A 25,830-nucleotide genomic window follows, 5' to 3' on the forward strand; every position below is an offset into this window, starting at 1 on the left:
TTATAACCTTTCTTTGTGTTTTTCACCGTCTTATAGAATTTAATAATTATTTCCCTTATATAGAATTTTATAGGATAGTTAAACTGATAAGGATATAAGTCTATTACATTCTGTTTGTATGTAGAGTAATCTCTATAGAACCATATTACATTTCTGTAGAACTCTATTATTGTTATTTTATTTTATTTATATGTTGCAGTAATGTTGTGAAAGTTCCAGCCAAGATCCAGGCACTGTTGCGCTAGGCACTGAGACAGCAAGAGTCAATCCCTGTCACAAAGAGATTATAGTCTATATAGACAAGAAAGACAGAGGGTGGGAAAAAGAAATAGTATCCCCATTTTACAGATGGGGAACAGAGGGCTAGAAAGATTGATATTATAATTATCAGAAGGACTCAGCACCCACAACTGGGGCCAGAATTTTCCAAAGAGTTTAGCTAGATTTTCAAAATTGCTCAGTAGCTCCTAGCTACTGTGCAGTTTTGAAATTCTGGCTGTTTCATTTAGTGCCTAAATGGGAACTGGATTCTTTTGAAAATCTGGTCCTGATTGCAAGTACTGAGCACTTTGGAAAGGCTAGCTGATATGTTTGAAAATATGTTTGAAAATCTGCACTGCATGACCAGTCCAAGGTCACCCAGGGAGTTGATGACAGAGCCTAGGTCTCCTGAGTCCCAGTCCAGTGCCTTAACCAATAGATAATTCATGCTCTCTGTTGGTTTCATCCTTATTAAATTCTAGAGGATTTTTTCCTATGAAGGCTTGAGGAGATCCATCCACTCAGAATCCATCCACTTACCCACTTCTATCTGTGTTGTTATACCAGGGATCGGCAACCTTTGGCACATGGCCCACCAGGGTAAGCCCCCTGGCGGGCTGGGCTGGTTTGTTTACCTGCCACATCCACAGGTTCAGCCGATCACAGCTCCCACTGGCCCGCACCGCTTCCCACAGCCCCCATTGGCCTGGAGCGGTGAACCGAGGGCAGTGGGAGCTGCAATCGGCCGAACCTGCTGATGTGGCAGGTAAACAAACCAGCCCGCCCCGCCAGGGGGCTTACCCTGGCGGGCCGCGGGCCAAATGTTGCCAATCCCTGTGTTATACAATGCTCATCATCTGTTCACTAAGCCTCCTTCACACACACGCATCCATTCATCCATCTATCCATCTAGCTGTGTATTTATAAGGCCTATATGTGAGCTCCCACAATTTTTTACTATCCTGTACTCTCAACTCAGTGTGACTACAAGTTTAAAGTAGTCTCACTCCTGATCACCCTTCAACTTTTTAAAATGTGATCACACCAATCTGAGTTCTTGGCTATTAAGTGACCATAACGTTTTTATAATTTTATGGCTGGAGGCTGATTATCTTCAGATAAAAAGCAGTCCATGACTCTCATGCAATCTTGGCGCTTTGAATATAACATATTTTGTGTAATCTATAGGGTTATTTAGTAACTTTTCCTTGGGTTTTTTTCTATGTCCAATGCCTGATGAGTTCTCTCAGTACATGTGTGCCTTTTATTTTGTTTTCTTATGTCTAACTTCTAGAATTAGTTATACCCAGCTCCTCATGAGAAAGATATTGAACTATAATGCACCTGGCTCGCTGTAGAATGGCTATTCGCTAGACCCACATCCTTACCTTGGCTGGATTTCCTTGTCACATCTAACGTTGTTGGGCCAAATCTACATCTCACTGATGTCAGTAGGAGTTTTGCCAATGGCTCCACTGGGACCAGAATTTGACCTTTGTTTTATAATCTATTTAAGTCATAACATGAGCTCTATTTTTTTTTCCAAGGAGAAAAATCAAACTACAAAAGATTATACCTGATGTTTCCCTAAACTTTTTGAGATTAAATTCAGTTGTCCGTGAGGCGTGTTATTCCCAGAAGTTGCACATTGGTCCCTGTCTCGTTGGGAGTTGTGCATGATTGTTGCTGGTTTACTGCCATATCCTGCAATCAGTATGGGAATTCTGTGACCCTTAATCACACAAGTGCAGTAGGGATCCAGGGAGGGTCTAAGTCTCTCAGCAGTATTTCTTTTCAAGGACTCTAAGTGCTTTCCTACAGACTCCAAGTGTAGCCTTGGGAAATATTTCTATTTTTATCCTGACTAGTCATGGATCAAGTTCAGACATGTGCTTAATCAGGTGTTTACTCTGATCCTGTTCAGATCTGCAGTGATGCTCAGATAGCTTTGTCAAAAAAGTTTCAAAGCCGGGGGACTTTTTGTGGGGGGGAGTTTAAGGAAGAAGCCTGTTAACAGATAGGATTTTCCTGGGGCCAACTCCCTTTTTAAATCTTTTTAAATTGTGATACTTTTGGGTATCTAAAAAGAAGATGTTTGAAGTCCATTAAAACACTCATTGTGGCCACTTTTAAATCTAATCCTCGTCTTAATCAAGCCCTGAGTAGTTTAATAGTTATTAAGCATCTTTTGTAATTTTGGGGGAATTACAGTTATTCAAGATTATACGTAGGAAGTTTAGGTATTAGAAACAAAATTTCAGGGATGGCAGAAGGATACATTTATTTTTAAATTAATTTTTCTTTTGGACTTCCTCTGTTCTGTGAGCAGTTGAACTGTATGTGAGCCCATTCAATGGTGTCTTTCCTCTTCAATTTTTTAAACTTCTGATAATTAGGATCCTTCTAAATTCTGAAGTGGTTACAGTGTATCAATACAGTCTACATGAACTGTGTATATCTTGCCAGAGAGCACCTAGAAGCAAAATTGTCAGTGTAATGGAAAGCAGAACTCACCCTCTTTCTCCAAAGCAACTAGTTCCCAGTATGAGACAGGCTAAGGTAGCCTTGTCAAAATGCAGGCAGGTGAAGTGGTGTTAACTTCCTTGATGTGCATTATCCTTGCCACAAAATGCTACAACCTCCTCTCATTTTCTAGTTCAAGACTTTCCACAATAAGGCATTCTCTAAAACACGCAGTGAAACCGTTGGTAGAAAACAGTGCCCATTTTCATCCTAGAATCTGACATTTCAAATATCGAGACAAAATTATTTTCTGTGTATGTTTCTACATGTATTCATGCTGGGTGAAATTCCTTTGTTTTAGGGAACTCAAGTGGTGCAGAGGCCGTGAGTGAAGTAGAAAATTTGTCCATCATTCTGCCAAAATTAATTTTTGTTTTTGGGCACCAGTTTTCTGCAGGAATTATTCCAAGCACACAAAACAGTCACTGAGTGCTTTCGTGGGATTTGCATGGGAGCAGCATTGAGCATTGTTTAGTGTTTATATCAGGGGACTGGGAGTCAGGACTTGTGGTTTCTGTTCCCAGCCTTGCTGCTGACTTGCTTTGGATATGTCAACACAACAATTTGGAGCAAGCTCAAGCCCAGATTGACAGACTTGGGGAAGCGGAGCTCATGCTAGTGCTCTAAAAATAGCTGTGTAGACAGTACTTTGAAGTTGTGGCTCAGGCTGGAGTTCAGGCTCTGAGCCCCACCCTGCTCCATAGGCTTCAGAGCCCAAGCTCCAGCCCAAGCTGCAACTTCAAAGTGCTGTCTGCATAGCTGTTTTTTGAGCACTAGTGCAAACCCTGCTAGCCCAACTCTGTCGACCTAGAGTGGGAGGCTTGCTCCCCGGGGACTTAATGTAAAACACTGTGCTGCAGCAGCTAGCAGAACATTCTTGTCTGTCTTCCTTTGCCTTGTGGTACTTCAAAAATTTGAATGGTCTCTGGAGAGTTTGGGATTTTACTCCTTGTAAACTCCAGGCATTGTATGAACTCTTGAGGATTTAGGCACCCAAGTTTGAAAGTGCTGGCCTTAGCTTAGTTTCCCTGTTTGTAAGAGGAGGATGATAATGTGTATGTACCACACAGGAAGACAGTGAGGATTATTTTGCTAATGTTTGTAAAATGCTTGTAAAATGCAAATCCTTGTGTAAGTACAAAATACTGGAACAGCTCTTTAGCCTCTGTGTTGTTTCAGTCACTTCTGTGCTGGTTTGTTGTTTCTGGGTTTATTGGGATTTTATTTTTTATTATGATTATTATTTGGTGCCCATAAAATGCTGAACAAATAAACAGCAAATGTTGTATGAAGAGTGCTCTCAAATGTTAAATACCCACAAATGCCTGAGTGAGAAAATGGATATGTTTTCATTGTGCTCTGCTCTCTGTAGTCTGGAAGTGTCCCAGTGCAGTTGGCAGGGATCAGTGAAGCAATGAGAGTCAAGTTAGCTTTGAGGCCCATCATGACTGCTGACTATCCACTAAACTCTAAAATCTTTTGTATCGCACGGCCTAGTAAGTGAGAACTCTCTCCCTGTCTGAGCCAAAAACAGCTCTTACTTTTTCCAGAGGTTCTCTCCTTCCCAGGGCTGCTCTCCCCAAGATCTTCTCTTCTCTCCCGTTCCCCTAAACTCCTCTTACTTGGATCTGCATTCTTGCCTTTAGTCTTCTTTTTTGTCATATTGCTTGCAGACGTCTAACGCTGCTTTGTATGTCTAGGCCCGCCAGAGCTTTTCTTCTGTGATGCCAAATTGTGTCTGCTGTGAGCAGGTGAGCAAGACAGGGGAGAACAGAGGTACTCCTTTCCTCGTCTGCACCCATGCAAGAGGCAGCCACAATGCTTGTATTCCCTGCACTCTGAGCTGGATGGAACGGTATCTAGCACTGCTCGCTGTACTCCATTTCTGGCAAAGGAGATCACCTCCCACCAGGGGAGAGGAGGCTAAAGAGAGCGTACTAAACATGGTCCACAGCTGTAGAAAGTGCTGCTTTACAGTGGGCTCCCATTTCCACCACCATCCCCAGCCTCCTAGGGGCTTTATGCTGGCATAACAGTTCCCTCAACCACAATTTACATGCTACATTCTAGGCTATATCCCCAAGTATTTGACTGGCTCTTGGAGCCATAATTTAACCCTTAACTTTCCATATCCTTTTATATTTATTTTATTCCTTTTATAGCTCTTACTGCCAAGGCACTTAAGCGCTGCCATTGCAGAGAGGAAAAACAAAATGGACAAAATAAAATCAATTAATCAAATGCAAAGCAAAATATTATAGGAGTGGGAAGAGAGGCTTACATAAAGCCTCAGCGCTGGCTAGATTCTGTCTCTGGCCAGGAAGTGAGTTCCAAATGAGGGAATCACCCCAACTTGTTGCCTTCTGCTGCTTTCTTTAAAAGTTGAGCTTCTGCATCCATTAGACTTTTATGGTAAATTTGCTTTGGATTGGAATAGGGGTACAGAGAATAGGAGTAATCAGAAAACCCCAAAACTGACTGTGCCCTACCACTGGTTATATTTCCTCACAGAACACACTTCATCCAAAAGCTTAATTCTCCAAAGGCATTGAAGAAAAAACCCCAAATCACAACAGATGGAGTATAAATGTTAAGTAGAATAGAATAGAATTGAATCCACACTGTTTGCTGGACAAACCAGGAGTTTCTTCTACTTCTTTTCTTTTATAAATCCCTTCCCAAGTTAGTTCTAGTTTGGTGGCTCAGGGCGAACTTCTGCCCCTGGATACATTCACACACCATTCCAGTGGGCTTCGCAGAGTCGTGCGCTTCTCAGAGGGCATATTTTGTCCCTCGATATGTTACTGTACAGCTGTAGCGCTCACTATGAAATGCAGTCAGTGTTAATTCTGCTTGGCACAATAGACTAAAGATAGTGAACAAGAGAAAGTGAGTTATCTGCTCCAGTGTGACGTTTTCTTCAGTTCAAGGAAGAAATGCATTTCTGGAACAATACAACGTTCTGGGCAGTGTATTTGACCTATTGAAAGGTTGTGTATTTGAGTTTGCTTAGAAAACGTCATTTCTGAAATTAAATGAAACTTGCCCTGCTGAAATAAGCATTTGGACAAGCTTTGCTTTTAGAGAACTGTGAATCCTGTGATTTGATACTGCATCAGGCTTGTGACATTTAAGATAATACAAGTATTTCACAGCACAAAAGCAAATCATGTACTTTAGCTTGCCTCAACAAGCATTGCCTCAGCAGGGGTCTCTAATTCAGCACAGACAAAAGATTTTATGAGGTTCTCAATACAAATACCCACAATACTTTGGGAACAGAAAGACTCCCCAGAGTCAATACAATGGACATAGCGCACATAGTCATCTTTAGACTATCTGATGTACTGAATACTTGAAATCTGTTATTGATCGTTTTGGTGGAGAAATATTGTGGAAACTTTTAATAAACTTCAGTGTGGCATCTCTGTCAAAGATGGCTTTTGAAAAAGTTTAGCAAGAGCCAGTGAATCTGTGTGTGCATGCTTGTGTGTGTGTTTAAACTTAATAAAGTGACTTGCGCATATGGCATCTTCAAAGCATATTTCTAAACATTAACTAACTGATCCTCATAATAGCCCTGTGGAGTAGGTAACTATATATTATTATACTCATGCAAGCGATTGGGGAAACCAAGGCAGGGAAATTAAGGCCTACAGGTGCCAAAGCTTGCACAGGTACGGTACCCCTTGGGTGCCCAGGCACAAGTTGCAGTTGAGTGCACGTTTGTTTGTTTGTTTGTTTGTTTTAAAGATTGGTTTTGGTTATAGCTCTCTGGGTCTCCTGTGCGCCAAGGGGGTGTGGGTTTGGAGTGTGAATTTCGAGGTGAGCGCTCAACATGTCTTCCAAGTTCTCAAAGATGACCCAGGTGCTGTGGACATAGTTGGGTCAGAAGCATGATTAAGTTAGAGGGCACAAGTTAAAAAATATTCAGGTAGTAGCTCCCCAGCCTTCTCTTCCTCCCTCCACCTTTTGCTCCTTAGCACAATAATAGACATTGTTTTCCTCTGAGTACATGAACCCTGTGAATCTATTGCCATCATCAGAACTAAAATCCTCAAAGTAGGCAAAGAAGGTGTAGCTCAGTGGCCCCACCCACTCCCCACTGACCTGCAGAGCTAACCGCTTGCTGGGGGAGCTTTTCCTGTACTCCAAGAAACATTGCACCTGCGGGGGAGGGGGGGCTCTTCTTGGGACCATACTGTTCCTTACCATAGGTTACGGTTTACACTCTTCTGAAATATAGCCTGTCCTCTGAGTTAGGTTTGCAGTTCTCAGAGCATTCTGACTGGCCCACAAGAGGCCTTTGTCAGGGCTTAAAATGGAATCATATAAATCCATGTAATTGTGTACAAACATTTCTTCAGCTTGGTTAAGCACCGGCTAATGGGGGAAATGCCAGTCTGTAAAAGTTTGACATGTTAACATCAAGGATGGTGAGGAATTATTTAGTACAATTCATGCGGGTATAATTAGCAGTAACAGGTTCTAGTTATGAAAGTGAACATTTAGGCTGAATCTGAAGATAAAACTTCTTGACAGTCAGAGGTATAAGTCTGTGGAATAGTCTCCCTGGGGAGAGGGTCACACTATACCATGGGACTTGTGCTAGAAAAATATGCTGTAGGAAATAATCCTGCATTTCCAGGGAAAAGGACAAGTTTTTTGATAATCTGACAGGCCTTTTCCATCTCTCACTATAATGGCCCCATTCACTTTGGCATATTGATGCTTCACAAATTACTACAAACTACATAATTTGCCCTTACAGTCCTCAAAGAGACTTCTGCCTTTAGGACTCTTAGTAGCTGCATCCTTCTCTCCCTAACCTTTTTTAGAAATATTTAGCAAAACACCCTAACTGAAGAAATCCTCCTGGAATAATACTCTGAAGGTCACCAAACCCTGGCTCTGGTGAACTCTCAGAGAGCCCTCCACTGAGCATGCTCTACAAAGTTCTATCCTGTTTATTTTAGTCAGAGCAGTTGGGCATAAAGGGGAGAGGTAGTACTTCTAAGCGCTGGCCCTGTGGGTATTCACTGTAGGTGTGCATGCACTCCATGCTCCTGGGACTGGAAATTCTTCAATCGCAGTGTCCATTGGTTTGCACCTGTGTGCTATGCCTCTTTGTGCTGTGAATCTATGGCATAAGTATCGACACAGAGTGCCCACATCTTCAGTTCCTGTTCTTCTGCTTGTGGTTTGGGAGGGAACCCTCCTGTGTCTGTATTCTCTAATTCCACTCAACATTTACTTGTAAATAATTGTGCATATTTATTTTTGTTCTTTCTTTTAGCTACTTAGCTTTAAGTCTTGTGGATTTGTAGAGAGAAAAGGTAGGTGAGGTAATAGCTTTTACTGGACAACTTCTGTTGGTGAGAGAGAAAAGTTTTTGAGCTTACACAGAGCTCTTCTTCAGGTCTGGGAAACTTAATCAGAGCGTCACTGCTAAATACAAGATGGAACAGATTGTTTAGCTTAAGTAGTTAATACATATTTCAAGGGACCATTCATAGGGAGGAAAGTGGTGGGGGAGCAGTTGAGGGGAATTTAGTGGGTTATAAACTGTTGTAATAAGCCATAAATCCAGTGTCTCTATTCAGTTCATGATTTTTAATGTCTAGCAAAGTTATGCATTTAAACTTCCAGGCTCATCTTCTGAAAGTGTTGTGCAGGTTTCCTTTGAGGATGAGGACTGATAGGTCAGATATAGAATGATTGCTTTGTGAAAAGAGTTCACCCATAGGTGTTGTGGTGTTTTTGTCTTATAATTTTCCTGTGTGAGTTCATTTGAGAGCGTAGTGATTGTTTGGTTTCCCCCACATAGTTGCTATTGGGGCATTTAGTGCACTGAATGAGGGTACACCACGTGTTGTGATAAACATGTGTGGGAACCATGAAGGTAGGTGTGGTGATCTGAGGGTTTCTTGTATAACTTGTCTGTAGGGTACCATTGTTGAAGGTGATCATAGCGTCCAGAAAGTTGATGCTGGTGTCGGAATGTTCCAGACAGAGTTTAATGGACAGGTGGTGGATGCTGAAGTTCAACAACCACTGCTTGTTCATTAAATATTCTCTGGAACACACCCACCATCTTCCCTCAAGACTCCTCAGCCTTCTAAAAAGGCATTTTGTTGGATCAAGAGCCAGCCAGTTGTTCTGTCACCACCTTCACCACTGTTTGGCAGTCGCCTAGCCTATTTCCTTCTATGATGACAGACCTTAACCTTGGACAAATGGATCTTGGACATTATTTCTACTGACTATTCCATTGAGTTCCTGTCCACCTCACCTCCCAATGCCCTCCTCCCTGGCCAATCCTCCTTCGGAGACCCCTCTCACAAGAGGATTCTCATACTGGAAGTGAACTCCTTGATCCAGCTAGGAGCCATATAGTCTGTACTTCCTGAATACAGAGGGAAGGGTTTTTACTCCAGGTACTTCCTAGTTCAAAAGAAGACTTGGGGTGGGGATTGGAGGCCAATCCTGGACCTCTGATAGTTGAATGTCTTATTTGTCACACAAGATTCAAAATGGTTACACTGGCTGTCATAATCCCATCACTGAATGAAAAACTATTTTGTGGCTCTCAATCTGAAAGATTACATTTCCCACATCAATATACACTTGGCCCAAGAGAGATTTCTGCCCTTTACGGTGGGCACAGACCACTTCCAGTACAAGATACTCACCTTTGGGCTATCAACAGGCCCTGGGGTTAGGGTATTTTCACAAATTCATAGCAATGGTGGCAGCCCAATTCTGCAAGCTTGGCTGTCACATATTTCCCTACCTCAATGACTGTCTGCACAAGGACCGGTCCCACCAAGAAGTACAGATAGCAGTGACCACTCTACAAGATCTGAGCCAGTTCTGGTGACTCCAAGTCAATCCAGGAAAGTCTGCTTGGACTATAGAGTTTATTGGAGCAGCCCTGGACTCAACCATGGCCAAAACATTATTACCACTGTACAGGTTTCTAGCCTTGAGGGACCTCAATGCCCAAATCCACCTCAGCCCTCACACTTATTGCCAACACATCTCTCCTGGGTTGGGGAGCACATCTGGATGATCACATAGCCCAAGGCTTGTGGATCCCGCAGAAGTCCACACTCCATATTGTAGGCGTCGCTTGACATGAGTAACTGGACATAAGGGGAGGCTTCATTTTGTGGGAGTCAAGAACAGGGAGGTAAATAGATCAGCAGGCGGACAACAGAATGTCTGTGCTAATTAAGGTAAGGGGGAATACCCAGGAAATCATTTACAATGGACAAGAGAACAGTAGATCAGATAAGTCAGGAATGTAAAGATGCGATAGAGAGAAAAACTGTACAGGAACAGTGCATTGACAGAGCATGCTGTACAGGGATTGGTTTCTATGAAGTAACTAAGCCAGTGATTCTCAAACTTGTTTTACTGGTGACCCCTTTCACATAGCAATCCTCGGAGTGCAACCCCCACCCCCTTATAAATTAAAAACACTTGTTTATATATTTACCACCATTATAAATGCTGGAAGCAAAGCAGGGTTGGGGTGGAGGTTGACAGCTCGTGACCCCCTGAGGGATCCTGACCCCCAGTTTGAGAACCCCTGAACTAAGCCAACCGCAAAAACATGCGATACAATGTATAGTCAATGTGATGTGTAAATATGTATAAAGGAAGAGGGTTTCTGTGTAACTTTAGATGTGTCGTACACCCTATAATCACCCCCATGTGTGAGTCTGATCAACTCAGTGTAGCTTCATTGTATGCCTAATGAAGGAACCTGAGTGATGAGACTAGAGTTGGACTGAATTCTTGGAGAACCAAATGGAAGAGATCTCAAAGGAACCCCAACACATATCAACCTGCTAGAACTATGGGCTGTCAGCAAGGGGTGCATATGCTTCCTACCCATCATTCAGTCTACTCACATCCAAATCAGGTCAGACAACATGACTGCTGTTTACTATATAAACAAACAGGGAAGAGCAAGGTCCCCACCACCATGCAGGGATGTGATCCACCTATTGAACTGGTGCATCCAGCACAACATCACCCTTTCAGCAGTACATATTGCAGGAGTCATGAATTCCCTGGCAGACAAGCTCAGTAAGAATTTCAACAAGGACCACCAACAAGGATTCTCATCCTGGATCCTTTTTGCCACCCAAGAAAATAAATGCTTATGCTCTCACTCCGGCCAGGGTCACGACTCCACAGGGGATGCCTTCCTATATCCTTGGTCAGAACCATTATTGTATGCCTTCTTTCCCTATCCCCCTGATGCCTACTGCCTCCGAAAGATCCAGAGCACAGTAACTCTAATAGCATATGGTGGCCTTGCCAGTTTTGGTTCACCCTGGCCCTGCACCTGGCCTCTCCCACATCGTGTGGTGCCATAAACATTACCTCTCTCCAGAAGAGTCAGAATGTCCCTGTTGAACTATCTCTTCTCCCTAAAGGCACTGGGATTTTGAGCAGCTCACAGAGAGTGAATCTTGTAACTATCAATGCACTTCACCCTCCTACAGAGAGCTATTTTGTTTTTTCTCAGCCCATGATAGCCTGATTCCTTAAAGGCATTGTCAGAACTTTCCTTCCAGTATCTCGACCTACATCTCCTGATATCTGAACTTACTACAAGCAACACTTCTGAGGCCACCCTGGTTTCCAGCTCTTTCCTATATTTATTGATGAAGGTGACCTTCTTGACAGCAATTACTTCAGCTAGGAGGGTAGGTGAGTTTTGTGCCCTCATGGTAGACACACTTTCACAGAGAAAAGGTATCCCTCCAACTACATCCTAAGTTTATTCTGAACGTCCCATCAGACTTCTGTTTGAATCAAACTATTTATACACCCTGAAACCTCACAACACTAGAGATGGCAGGAGATTACTCTCTGTAGATGTTCGAAGGGCCCTTGTTTTTGACTGGGATCAGACAAAACCAGTTCAGAGACCTCCTCAGCTGTTCATTTTATTTGCTGAGAGAATGAAGGGTGATGCCATCTCTTCTCGGAGACTCTCGAAGTGGGTCTTGGGCTGAATCCTCCTATGCTATCAGCTTGCAGAAACTCCTCTGTGTGGCACCAAAGCTCACTGAACTAGAGCACAAGCTGCCTCATGGCATCACTGCAAGGTGTCCTCCTCTGTGAAATCTGCAGAGCAGCTACTTGGAGTTCGGTCCAAACATTAACCAGGCACTGTGCCCCGACTCAAGTCTCAGCAGATGATGCATCCTTTGGTTCAGCAATGCTGCCAACTGTGGTGCCAGATACCTTTTCACACCCTCCTCTTAAAAAGGAACTTCTTTGGAATTGCTCACAGTGAACAACCATAGGGACCAGCACTGGAAGAAAAAAGGGAAGTTACTTACTGTGACGGGGCAAGGCCAGATGGCTATAGAAAAGTAGTGGGAGATAGATATATTAGCTCTAGGCTAAACAAATCCCTGGTACCAGGTTAAGTGAAATGGAAGCTGCTCCAGGTCAATTAAGACACCTGGGGCCAATTAAGAACTTTCCAGAAGGCAGGGAGAATGCTAGGTTGATTGGGACACCTGAAGCCAATCGGGACTGGCTGAAACTAGTTAAAAGCCTCCCAGTCAGTCAGGTGGGTGTGCATGTCAGGAGCTGTGGAAGGAAGTTGTGCTATTGGAGAGGCTGAGTAGTACACACCATATCAGGCATAAGGAAAGAGGCCCTGAGGTAAGGGTGAAGTGGAGCTTGAGGAAGGAGGGCTACTGTGGGGGAAGTAGCCCAGGGAATTGTACATGTCATGTTTCTAAAGGGTCAGCTACCATAGCTGATACTATTAGGGTCCTGGGGCTGGAGCCTGGAGTAGAGGGTGTACCCGGGCTCCCTCTCCCCTGCCCCCACCTTTGCCCCCTGATTAATCACTGAGACTGGGAGACAACAGAGACTGTGCAAGGAAGGATAACTTCTCCTCACCTCCCTTGCTGGCTTATGATGAAAATGGCTCAGTAGACTGTGATCCTTGTCTCTAGAGAAAGAAGGGTTATGTGGAGGGTCACAGTGAGCCTCTGAGGCTAGCAAAATCTGCCAGGAAATGCGGGACCCACTGAGGCAAGGACAGAGCTTTGTCACACTTACCCAATAGTAACTGGAGTTTTTCAAAATGTGTGGTCCCTATAGGTATTCAAAACCCAACCTTCTTCCCCCATGCTTTGGATCCTCAGGTGATTCATGGTAGAGTAGGAACTGAGGCAATCTCTGCCACCACTTGTGCCCTCAGTTCACAATACGAGGAAGTGTGGTGTGCAGGTGTGTACCAATGGACACTGCTATTGAATAATATCTGGTCCCAGGCGCACACATACCCAGGAATACCTATAAAGAATACTGATCAGGACCACTTAACTCAACAAACTCATTGTTATAATTCCCTTTTCTCAAATAGGCTGGTCCCAGGCCACACAGGGGTTTAAACATAACAAACATCTTGAATTTTATGTGGAAGTGAAAACTACAAGAAGTCAGGAGCAGAGTGTGGAGGACAGGTGTGATATGCTCATAGCATGCTGCCCCAATTAGGACACAGAGGAGCAGTCTATGCTGGCTGACGTTTCCAAGGGAAATCATAGGCACAATGTATTGCAGTAATCTAGCCTTTTGGCGGCAAAAGCATAGATGAACGTAGCACAGGCTCTTGGTTAGGCATAGACGGAAAAGACCTCTATCTGAGAATCAAGGAACAGGGGTAAAGCTAGTAAAGCATTGAGCCTGCATGAAAATTATTTTGGCAAAGGGCAAACTCCCTCAATAGAGCCAGAAGACACGGGCCCCAGGTCCTTCTCTAGGTGCTTCCTCTTTTCAGCTGCTATCACTTTTGTCCTGTTCAGGCAGAGTTATACCCAATACATTTCAGTGGAGTTCTGCCCATTTCCAATGGCAGAGAATTTGGCCCTAAACCTTATTCTAACTGACCAATAACTATATATGTGTGCCATATAGACATTTTATACACACGCACACAGTCGAGTTTGTTAATTATTCTTGGATCTAAGATAGGAAAATTGTTTTGTCTGAGTCAGAGCCATGAGTGACCTAGGAGCTCTCTTTCAAGGCCTGAATGCTATAAATTTTGTTTTGACTGTCAGCAAGACATAAGCTATCACCACCACTAACATATGTGCATGACCGTTTAAATGTCTGTATGCTCCCACTCGTAGTGCCAAAGCACCAATTTCAATAGGGACCGTGTCACTTTGAGTTTGTCTCTGTGATTTTGGCTTTGTGCTAAATGGGATAAGGAAAACAATCTTCTTGTTAAAAGAAAAGGAGTACTTGTGGCACCTTAGAGACTAACCAATTTATTTGAGCATAAGCTTTCGTGAGCTACAGCTCACTTCATCGTTTGCATCCGATGAAGTGAGCTGTAGCTCACGAAAGCTTATGCTCAAATAAATTGGTTAGTCTCTAAGGTGCCACAAGTACTCCTTTTCTTTTTGCGAATACAGACTAACACGGCTGTTACTCTGAAATCTTCTTGTTGTCGTCTTCTTTCAACCTTCTGTCAACCAAAATTTTTCTTCTATGTGTTAATACAGGACTTTGTTGTTACATATGTGTTCTAGGGCAGAAAATCTTCCATGACAAAATTGTAAGGTCCTTGCAGCTCTTTCCTTGCCGTCAGTCATCCATTGTAGTTTCACCCTACAGGGCAAAATCCTGTGCCACCTCTCATAAGCACAGAAATTGGATGATTGGTATAAAGGCAAAGTGATGTAAATTCCAGTGACGTGGAATTCTGTAGTAGCGCAAAAGTTAACTCTACTGAGATGCTTAGTTGGCAGAAAGGGGCTGTAGCAGAAGAAGGGGTCCTGACTGGCCTTAACCTCAAGTGGTGAACATGGCCAGGAAGCCATAAGCAAGAGCCAATAGTCAACATGGCCAAGGAACAATTTATCATAGAATAAGGGGAATTATTTTTGTGGGTGCACATTGCAAGAGTATTGTTGCAGCATCATTGTCTCTCTCAATATTAGAGGACAGACAGGTATGTAGAAGCAATTCTTGAGGGTCATTATAGCATTTCTTTACCACTTGTAATCAGAAATGTCACTCAGAAGAGAAGAGAAAGGAATAGTGAGGGGTCACAAATGTGTCGGCAGCCCACTTGGAGGAAGATATCGCTATCTCTGCTCTAAACTTTTTAAGTCTTGTAATGAGGACACTAATCAAGAGGAAAAAATAACTAATTGCTCCAGAAATTCAAAATACACAAGTGCACAAGTTAATATTTTAAAATTCTGTTGTTGTGCAGCAGGGCTAGATCAAAGCATTTAATCTGTAATAATGCATATGCATCATTTAACCATAGGCAAAGAAATGGGCATATTCATTAACAAAAAGTGAAGTCTTTAAAATGAACACCCTGTTAGTTGCTAAAAAGGCTTGATAATCCGAATATTCAAGAGCAGCAATGAAGAGCTAATCTTGTGCTGCCAGTTTAAATCAAATCAGTTTCCTATTTCATTCTTCTCCAGGTTAAAGCCAAGTCAAGAGTACTTTCAATTATTTCACTCTGACTTTTAAATTGTTGGAAGGGATGCAGCATCATTCTGACACCCATATACAGTAGTTTCCCCTGGCGTGTAGGTAAGAGTGGTTCAGAACTCTAACAGGCATTGCATCCACTTTAAACTCTGATATGTCTGCTGTGAAGAAAAACAGTGCCTGGGTGAAACCAATTAAAGCTTCTGTCACTGGATTAACAATATAAAAGTGCTTATTCCTGTCTATAAGGTCCTGAATCCATCAAAACTCTGGAACAAAACCTCAAACTAATCTGCAATAGAAACAAAGAAAATGTTCATTGCAGAGTTTTGTGTTACAAGAGTATGTTGTTATGAAAGCTCTTTTTTTAAGAACTAACTAATATTGTTGATTTGGTGATGCGGGTGTATATTGGCAGAGGCAGACAAACTTTCCCATTCCAGTTTAAATGTCATTAAAGAAAACAAAAACAAACAGCAATGTAATTAATTACCCAGTTGTGCCCGTAAATGCAAATAGTTATGAAATGAGGTGTCTGGATGGCAAATTTTGGCATAAATAGAATAGAAATGCAAATTGTCTGGCCTTTTGCACCCAGCACAATTTATAAGGGGTTGCAAAGTTGGCTTTATACCACTTTCAATCATGCCACTGTTACGTACTGGGCCAGTCCCCAGGTGTAATATAGAAAGCAGCCTGAACGCAGAGCCTCAAGGGGCCATTCTAACAGCCTGGGCTCAACAACACAGATGGACACATGGCCTGACACCCTGACCCCTGACATTGTCCTTTACACGGGGACCATATTTTTAGGTGGAGTTGCACAGGTGTAAACGACAGCAGAATTTTTCCAGTTACATGTGTTTGTTTTCAGTGTGTGCACGTTTTGTCTTATCATGTTTTGATACATTTTCTATAAATTCTTCAATTTAGGCACCCAGATTTTTGATATGGAGGATGTCCTAAAATATGCTAACTGTTGCTACGCCAAATCATTGGAAATTAGATCTTTTAAACTTATTATTTTAGATTTGTGTGATCAAGCTGTACTCTCAGCCTGATCTAACTTCCATTGACGTCAGTGGAAAATTGGATTAAGCCTACGTGTAGATTTTGAGATGCTTTGTGTTCCTTTTTTCCCCGTACTTTTATGGGTTTTGTATTTTTTCCCCCACAACAACTAAGATCCACTTAGATCTAGCTCTCTGGGTAATGCAAGTTTAGAGTTACCTCCCAGTCACAAAGCTTCACACTGATCTAAAATACTCATAGCCTTTAAGGTCAGAAGGAAAAGGAGTACTTGTGTCACCTTAGAGACTAACCAATTTATTTGAGCATAAGCTTTCGTGAGCTACAGCTTACTTCATCAGATACATGCAGTGGAAAATACACAGGGGAGATTTTATATACACAGAGAACATGAAACAATGGGTGTTACCATACACATTGTAACAAGAGTGATCAGGTAAGGTGAGCTATTACCAGCAGGAGAGAAAAAAAACCTTTTGTAATGATGATCAAGGTGGGCCATTTCCAGTAGTTGACAAGAACGTGTGAGGAACGGGGGAATAAACATGGGGAAATAGTTTTCCTTTGTGTAATGACGCATCCATTCCCAGTCCTTATTCTGAAATAAGGTCAGAAGGGACCATCATGATCATCTTAATTAAATGAAGTGTCCTTGCTTCCATAGATGTGGTTACTAACATATCTGAATTAACATAATGAGCATAATATATTAACATGATGAGAATAGTGGGTTGTAGTTAATTTCTGAGATGTTTAGCAATGTTTAAATTCCCTTTAAATTACCATTAAAGATTATGTATATTGTATACTGCCAAGTAATGCTGTAATTTAGCTGTGGTTTATTTAAAGGAGCTTTTTATTCTCCTCAAATTCCTTGTGAGGTGGAGTAAATTAGGAAATGTTAAAAAGTAGTATGATGTCCAAGACAAAGAGATTAGGTGTAAATTTTACATTAAATTATTGCACACTTTTGCCCTTTTTGAGGATGTAAGTGTGTAAATGTGTGTGGGGGGGAGTATGTGTACACACACACATCTCTATCTCTCTAGATAGAGAGAGATATAAAATCATCCATTGTCAAAGGAATGATATGCATGTTTCTCACTGGTATTGAATGGAGATGTTTCTAGCCTCCCAGGTCCTGAACTGGCAATTCAGAACAGTTTGATTGCCTGCTTGATTGTTTGCGAGATAACTGTAAGATTGGCAGTGACAGGGTAATTTACTGAAGATTGCAATGTCAGACTATATCCAAGGGGGCTTGCTGGCATAAAGATGTGATTCTCATGACTGACAGGCCACTGGGAGATTGGTGTGCCAATTTAAAGTTCACGGTGTCGTCAAAAGTGTTCGGCTGCAGCAGCCCATAATCATGCTGCATGATGAGGTCGTTATAGTCATAACATATGCTCACCTATAACAACAGGCATAGCAAAAATGTGCACTAGCTTGAGCAGGTAAATGTAAATGTGTAGACGGGAGTAATTTATATCCTATGTTTTGCTTCTGCTATTTCAGATGTGTTGATAGGATTCTCTTGACTGACAGTCGCCTGAATAAAAGCACTGCGCAAACTAAACAATAGAGAATTTTAAGTTCACGGTTGTGAAGGTGTCACAAACCCAGAAAGAGCAGGGTGCTGAGGAAGAAAGGCTCAAAGCTCAATAGGAAAACGGTCTTGAGTTATTATCCGAACCCAATGATGGCCTCACATTGATTATATAAAGTGGGTGGTAAATGGACTGCAGAAAAAAAAATTCCCAGCTCCAGGATGGAAGGGGCTCCAAGATGAATGGGGCTCCTAATGTGAACAGGCCGTTAACCTTAAAGAAATCTATAGCTCTAATAACAAGGGAGTTCATCTAACTTAAGAAGTTTCCATGGATGCTGAATGAAAACACTGCCACCATACCGCAGCAGTTTTATTTTTAAATCAGAAGCAGTCATTTTTATTGCAGTTGCCGTCACTCAATTCAAGCACAATCCATGGAACATAAGATGCTAATTGCAAAATTCAGAAAGCTCTGAATAGGACCCCTCTACCCCTGATGCAGTCAGTCTTTTTGCATATCAAAAATTTGGTAAAAGATAAAAGATTTGGGGATATTCATTCTGTCTTACTATAAGGAAATAATTATGTGGTCTTAACTAATCCACTGGCATGATTGTGGACTACATTATTCAGTATGTATCCAAGCCATTCATTGCTTCCTAAGGTGATGTCCAGATTTCTAATATGAGGGAGAATCTCTGAAATTAAAGTAGTCTACCTGAAATTTTACAAACTTAAATGTATTACAAACTGAGTGGCTAGTTTCCATAATTTTACATCAGTAAATAACTGCAACTTTCTCATTTGCTTGCTAAAAGGAAGGTAATATTTTAAAACAATTGGACATTAATAGCTGAATTACACTGGAACTCCAGTAAAATTATACATTTCAGTTAGGTTAGTTATACCAAATGAAAAGGGTAATGCCTAAAATTATGTTACAATGTATTTTAAATGTAGGGCCAACTTTGACTCAGCAGACTAAGATGCGTGGTTGGTAACTATCTCCCAGTTGAAGGTTCCATTCTAATTTCTGCTGCTGCTGCTAAGTAGATTAGAATTTTCTTCAGGGCAGGTGAGATGGATGACATAATACAGAGCTTGCTGACTGAACTCAACAACAGTATGATTGAGCCCTTCTTATCCAAGCACATTGTTGCCTAACAATTCAAATTTGTGGAGGAAGGGAAAGGAGAGAATTGAATTGAAGGGAAGCATCACCATTTTTTTCATAAATTGGCAAAAATAGGCAGAGAATATAATTTTTCTTTTAATCGGGTTATGAAAATATCCCCACTTTCGCTCTCCTCCAAAAAAAATAAGTAAAACCCACAGCAGATCCTCCAACAAGCAAAAGCGAAAACCCGGCAACACAAAGGGTTAGGCAAGAACTCCTTGGATTCTCTATCCTTTGTTCAGTTCGACTGTTCTAAGCTGCTATGTGGCCTCAAAGAAGTTGCTTAGCTTCGCTGGCCCTGACTCTCCTCTCGCTTACACTAGTGTAAGCAAGCAGTTAACCTCATCAAAATCAATGGAGGTGATTGAGAAAGTATCTCAGCCTCAGCTTTCACATCTATATGATGAGTACAATGACTTTTAACCCACCTCCCTGAGCTATTGCAAGGACTAAGCAGTTAAAATGTGTGCAGTGCTTTGAAGATGTGCATTAAGTATTATTTGGTAGCACAGTACAGCTGGCTGAACTTTGATTTTCCCCCTTTTCAGATGGCCTCACTGACTGCTTGGATCCAGACTGCTGCCTCCAGTCTACGTGTCAGAATAGCCTGCTGTGCCGTGGTTCCCGTGATCCTCTTGACATCATACAGCAGAGCCACTCTGGTTCTCCAGCTGTGAAGTCATTCTATGATCGAATCAAGCTCTTAGTGGGGAAGGACAGCACTCACATAATTCCAGGAGAAAATCCCTTCAACAGCAGGTAGCAGCCATAAATATTGCATTACATCTGCCTGGATACGCTGCATGGAAACATCCCTCCCAGAGATTTTGTTCATGTTTTAATGTGAAATGGTGCTTTCAGCAGCTATATCTGTTTCTGTCTCAGGGAACAATCCTACTGAGGGCATTCTGTCACAATTTATTAATATTGCCTTTATTTCATAACATTACACTTTGCGTTCTATCACTCTGGCAGAGTCTAACACTAAGTTCCCTATACTGAGAAGGAGTAGCTTGGAATTTTAACTCATGAGAACTCTAGGATTTACACTGAGGGAGAACATGGATACTAGTTTTCAATTAACAGGACAATTGTATTTTGTGTGGTATGAATAAGACAAATATTGAAACATAACTTTGGAATAATTAAGATTTTTTAAAGATAAATGAAAGCAGATAGCTTTGTTTTGGTTTATCATTTATTCATTATATAAATCCATTTTACTTTTAGCTGACCCACTATAAAACCACCATATCAGATCAGTTTTTCTTTTTCTTTTAAGCTCTGGGCCTGCTCTCCATTTAGTTCCTAATTCTTTACTTATAAATAATCTAAAAGCCAATTCATCATTCATTTATATGTGATTGAAAAAAAACATGTATAAGATTTAAAAAACTGTTTTCCTATTTACAGACATTATTCAACTGTGTCTGCATTTTAGCCCTTCATAGGGAAACTTTAAGAAACTGATGAATAAATTCATTATGTTCATATCTTCCTAGTCAAAGCTGAAGAGGGAGCTGCATCTGGTCTTGTGCCTAATGCATGGCACTGGGTATCAGGAAATTGGATTTTCATTCCTGATTCTTCCATAGTCTTTCTGGGTGACCTTGGGCAAATCATAAATGTATCTGTACCTCAGTTTCTCCATCTGTAAAGTAGAGATAATATTTCCCTATGTACCAAACAAAGCATTGTTACATTATATCTATGTGCTGCTCAGATACTACAGCAATGGGTGACATCTGATGAAGTGAGCTGTAGCTCATGAAAGCTTATGCTCAAATATATTTGTTAGTCTCTAAGGTGCCACAAGTACTCCTTTTCTTTTTATAGAAAACCCTAGCAATTAATAAGTGACCTGTCTGAAAAATGAAAAATTCTGTAAATTTAATGTTTGTTGGCATTAACTGACCAACTCTGTAAATAAGACTAAAAATGGCCTTTTGCTGTACTGGTGCATAAGCAGTAAAACAGACCAAGAGCAGAAACAAATCAGCTAATGCAACCAAGCTGTGCGACATATCCAGAAGGGATATGGTCAGTTCAGTGGCTGAATTGACAAAAGAACCCAGGTGTTGTGACTCTCGATTCCATGTCTTATCCACTGAGCCATGGCGCCTCATACAAAGTGTAAGTGCAGCTATCCTATCCACAGGCCAAAAGTTAAGTTTAACCAGAACTTCATTGACATCAGTAGAAATGTCATGACTTCAGTCAGGGTCAGACTTTAAAATGTAAAATTGAAATAGATATTTATCCTCTCTCTTTGCTTATACAGTTTAGAATAGCTAGTTGTATTTTGTTTCACAGTTAAATTGTGACACAATCTGACAAATTGAAGGAGGGTTAAAGTTAATGCTAAAAATATATCCCAAAAACTTTACCACTTTAACTCTCCTCACACACTGTGTCCCAGTAGCGCAGGAGGCTGTGGTCAGTCTCCCATGCTACAAACTGTAGGTCTTGCAATGTCCAAGCTCAGGAAGTCTGAAATTTCATTCTTGGCTTACCTTCACTAACAATTCCTCTTTGTTCCTGTCAGGAAAATTAAATTTGGGCTTGTGTGCATACTTTTAAAGTGAAAGGACAAGGGGTTAATAATGATAAAAACAATTCCTACTAAACAATAACATCATAATAAATAAAAAGTTTTTAAAAAATCACATTTGTAACATTTGTGGATATGGGCTGGGATTTTCAAAAGTGCCCAAGGGAGATAGGTGCCCAATTTCGATTGAATTTGGGTGTCTAAGTCAATGAGGCTCCTTTGAAAATGCCAGGCTTGGTTTTAAAATGTTGCTGCAAGTCACCTAAGATAAAATTTTCAAACGTGAAAATCAGTGGGACTTAACTTACTCAGGACCAGATTTTCAAAGGTATTTAGGGACCTTAAGATGAAGATAAGCGCTTAGCGAGATTTTCAAAAGCAGCTAAACAGGTTCGGCATGTAACTCTCATTGATAGTCAATCTGCTTTGGTCTTTTGAAAATCCCACTAGGTGTCTATCTTCATCTTAGAAACCTAAATACCTTTGAAAATCTGCCCCTACAATCACATCTATGCTGGAATAAAAGACCTATGGTACGGCCACGGCTGGTCCAGGTCATCTGACATGGGTTTGTGGGGCCTGGGGCTAAAAATTGTTGTCTAGAGATTCAGGCTTGGACTGGAGTACTGAGCTCTGGGGCCCACCCCCGTCATGGGGTCCCAGAGCTTGGGCTCCAGCGTGAGCCCAAACATCTACACAGCAATTCTACAGCACCCAAGTCCGATCCCTGCAAGCCTCAGTGAGCTGACCCAGGCCAGTCATGGGTATTTAATTGCTGCTTAGTTCCTAAGTGAATAAGTCTCTTTTGAAAATAGGACTTAGGCTCATCAATCACTTAGGCCTGGATCCACTAAGGGACTTAGGCACTGAGATGCTGAGCATCATGGTGCCTCTTAAGTGCCTAGAAAATCACAGGAACCGCACTGCAATCCACAAACCTGAGTTAGGCATGTAGGCCCCCGATACAATGAATGAGGAGAGATAGGTGCCTTAGAATGCAATCCACAAAAGCCAGCATGCTAGGCAGCTTTCCACCCAAGATAGCCAATGTGGATGAGAGGGTTGTGTGCCAAGCCCTGTCCCTCTCATGGAGATGGACACCCAAGTCTGGGCTGCAGGGAGGTGCCTGTCTCTCATAACAATCCATGAATAGGAGAAGATAGATGCTCCTCTACTTAACTTGCGTGTGGAGCATCTTAGTGGATGGAGGATGAGGAACAGAAGGTCCCTTATAACCCAATGGTTAGGGTACTCCCTTGGGACGTGGTTCACTCCCAATTCCAGTCCCTCTTCTGCCTGAGGGGGAGAAGGGATTTGAACAGGTATCAGCCATCTCTCAGGTGAGTGCCCAAACCACTGACTCTCGAGTCATTCTAACTCTTTCTTACCCAATTAATATTTAATTATTTAATTGAAGTGGGACAACTTCAATTGAAGAGACTGAGGGAGATCCACCTCAGAATATCCCACAGCCCACAGGCTAGGACTCTCAACTGAGAGATTGCCCATCCTTGTTCAAATCCCTTCCCCTCATTAGGCAGAGGCAGGACCTGAACGAGTGGTCTCCCACATCCTAGGTGAGTATCCTAAAGGTTATAAGAGAGGTCATCCTCCTCCTCATCCTTCCCCTTGGCTGTTTTGTGTAGATCTAAGCAACCTCTGAGCTCTCCTACCAGATTGGGCCTCATATGCAACTCAGGCAGCTGACTGCCTGCCTTTCCCCAGTTGGTGAATCGCTCTGAGGCATAGGCAGAGGAAAGGTGCCTAGTGAGGCAGCAGTCCACGTGCCGAGAGAGTTTAGGCACCTCTGGCTGTAGGTGGCAGCTGAGCAGGGAGGTTGTAGATTGCAATGGTGCCTGAAAACGGGGTGTAGTGACGCGAAGACTCATTGGTGCGGCACCTCCTGCTGGTTATCCTGGGAATTAGCTCAATTCCAGCTCAGAGCACCCTCTGCTGGCTGGTGTTAGCCTGCCGCTGGTCACATGTCCCTCCTGGACCCTGGTGCCCTTTACCTCGGGGTTCTTCCCCAGCAGTACCCCCACGCTCTGGGTCTCCCCTCCCAGGGGAACCCCTAGCCCACTCACCCACCTTGCCTCAGGGGCTACTGCCAGTCATCATCTAGACCCCGCTCAGTGGGGCAGACTGTAGTCTGTAATGGCCACTCATCATTGGCAAGGAGCTTGGACCAGCTGTCTCTGCCTATCTCTGGGCTACACCTCCTAGCCCCAGTACCTGCATAGGGCTTTACCAAGGCCTCAGCCTGGGGAGCTGCCAGGCTGGAGCTGCCCCACTCCTCTGGCCTTTCCCCAGCCCTGCTCCCCTCCAGATACCTCCCCAGGCAGCCAACCTACACCGGGCTAGAGTGAGACTCCTCTCAGCTTCTGGCCCACAGCCCTCTTATCAGGGCCAGCTGGGCCCTAATTGAGCTGGCCATAGCTGTGGCTGCTATACCAATCAGCCTAGCTTGGCTGTTTTAACCCCTGTTCTCCAGGAGTGGGGCAGTTACCCCACTACACGGGGCTTAGGTGCCTAAGTACCTTTGTGGATCTGTGCCTTTGTCACTTTTGAAAATGTCACCCCAACCTGGTATTGCAGATGCCAAATTATGGACAGAAGCAAACGTTTGTGTTCAAGCCCAAAATGCTGAAACTGGGGGCTTAAAGTGCTGACATGGCCTTCAGAGAAATGCTGTCAAGGGGTTAGGCCCCAAATTTTACATACATTAAAGCTGTCTTAATCTTTGGAAGGCAGTCTCATGAATTATAATGATCTCTCTCCTCCTGAGCTCTTTGTGCCACCCCATTGCCAAGAAATGGAGGAGAAGAAGGGGGAGGAAATAGGCACCACAATCCTACAAAATATCTTTTGCTCCGCCTGTTGACTCTGCAGGAGCAACTAATAATCAATAGCATAATTCCCCTGACGATGCTTACCTCATTGCTTATTCTGGTACACAGACAAAGACGTGGTGGTCTGAAGCTGTTGAACAAAAACAACCGTGTTAATTTGTACTGCATTCACATTTGACTTCTATTATGTGAAAAAAGGAAGAAAATTGTTTGAGGAATATAATTATTTTCATGCTTAAGAGGGAATGGCCCACAAAAGAGATTTAACAAAAAATTCAAATGGCATCAATGGAAAATCACTATACTTTGCTTGTTAGCTTGTGTTATCTGTGGTATTATTATTGCAGGTGGATAATCATTAATAGAAATGAACCTATATCATGCGTTGCTGATATATTTGTTTGAAAATTTACTGTACATTAAAGGCACGTGTGAAGAATCTGAAGTAACAGACTTGTTAAAAATTACATGGGATGCAGGCTATTTTTCAATAACATTTTAAAAGCATGATTGATTGATATATTTAATAAAATAATTTGAGAAAAACCAGTAACGTGAAGATACTCGGCTTGTTCCAAAGTATTCCCAATTATATGGTCTGCAACATGCATGGATTTCTATTGAGGTCAATATCATGTTACAGTATGCTGATTTCAGAAATTAATATTTGACCTAGAAAGTCAAGAAATCTTGCTGTGGTAATCATTAAAAAGCAATAGAAAGGATTCTTTTCATGAACTGGTTATGTTTTTCTGATATCAAGAGAATATTACAATGTGTATAGAATAAAAGAAAAATGAGAACACGTTTGTTTAATAGCCAATGGAGTGCACTTAGAAATTCACATTAGAGCATTTTAAACATTTCAAAGTTCATAAAAAGGTCTAAAAATAATCTTTGGTATTGCTAATAAAGATAGATGTGCCCTCAGGTCTGCATCCCTTCGGTAACTGATCTATAAGACATAACATAAAGCAGTATACCTATCCCAAAATGCAAGTGAATTTTGACAAGTTTTGGCAAAAAGCAGGTCAGTTTAATCCCCTAGTCTTAAAACTGGGACTCAGTCCAAGAACCTTAGGTGTCAAGAATCTGTGTCTGCCAAATTACCTAAAGTCTGTTAAGGCTGCTGAGCAGCTGCAGACCTGCCAGTGCGGGGGTCAATTCAGAAATGAAGCTTTTCATTATCTGCCTTCTCTGTGTAGCTGCAAATTGAAGCTGGTGGAAAATGTTGAAAATGCTTCATGGTAAAATGAAAAGTTTTCAGTTTGGGCTAAATAGTGAAATCTCTGCTCAGTTTTTACTTATTCCTTTCTCAAAACAAACTCCCAATTGTTTTCCTACTTGCTGAGTGAAAACAAGGTATTGGAGATCAGGATTC

The 25,830-nt window shown here is 42.1% G+C and overlaps 1 protein-coding gene across 13 annotated transcripts in view; it reads left to right on the forward strand.

Moving 5' to 3' along the window:
- Positions 1-25,830, forward strand: part of TENM2 (teneurin transmembrane protein 2) — a 1,431,609-nt gene that overhangs the window by 1,358,336 nt on the left and 47,443 nt on the right. For all 13 annotated transcript variants that reach the window (XM_074960653.1, XM_074960654.1, XM_074960659.1 and 10 more), the window contains one exon: positions 19,598-19,808. In XM_074960653.1, coding sequence (XP_074816754.1) covers positions 19,598-19,808 — 211 coding nt within the window. The remainder of the gene's footprint in view (positions 1-19,597; positions 19,809-25,830) is intronic.

This window comes from Natator depressus, chromosome 8, assembly GCF_965152275.1.
Source record: "Natator depressus isolate rNatDep1 chromosome 8, rNatDep2.hap1, whole genome shotgun sequence".
Lineage (NCBI taxonomy): Eukaryota > Metazoa > Chordata > Testudines > Cheloniidae > Natator > Natator depressus.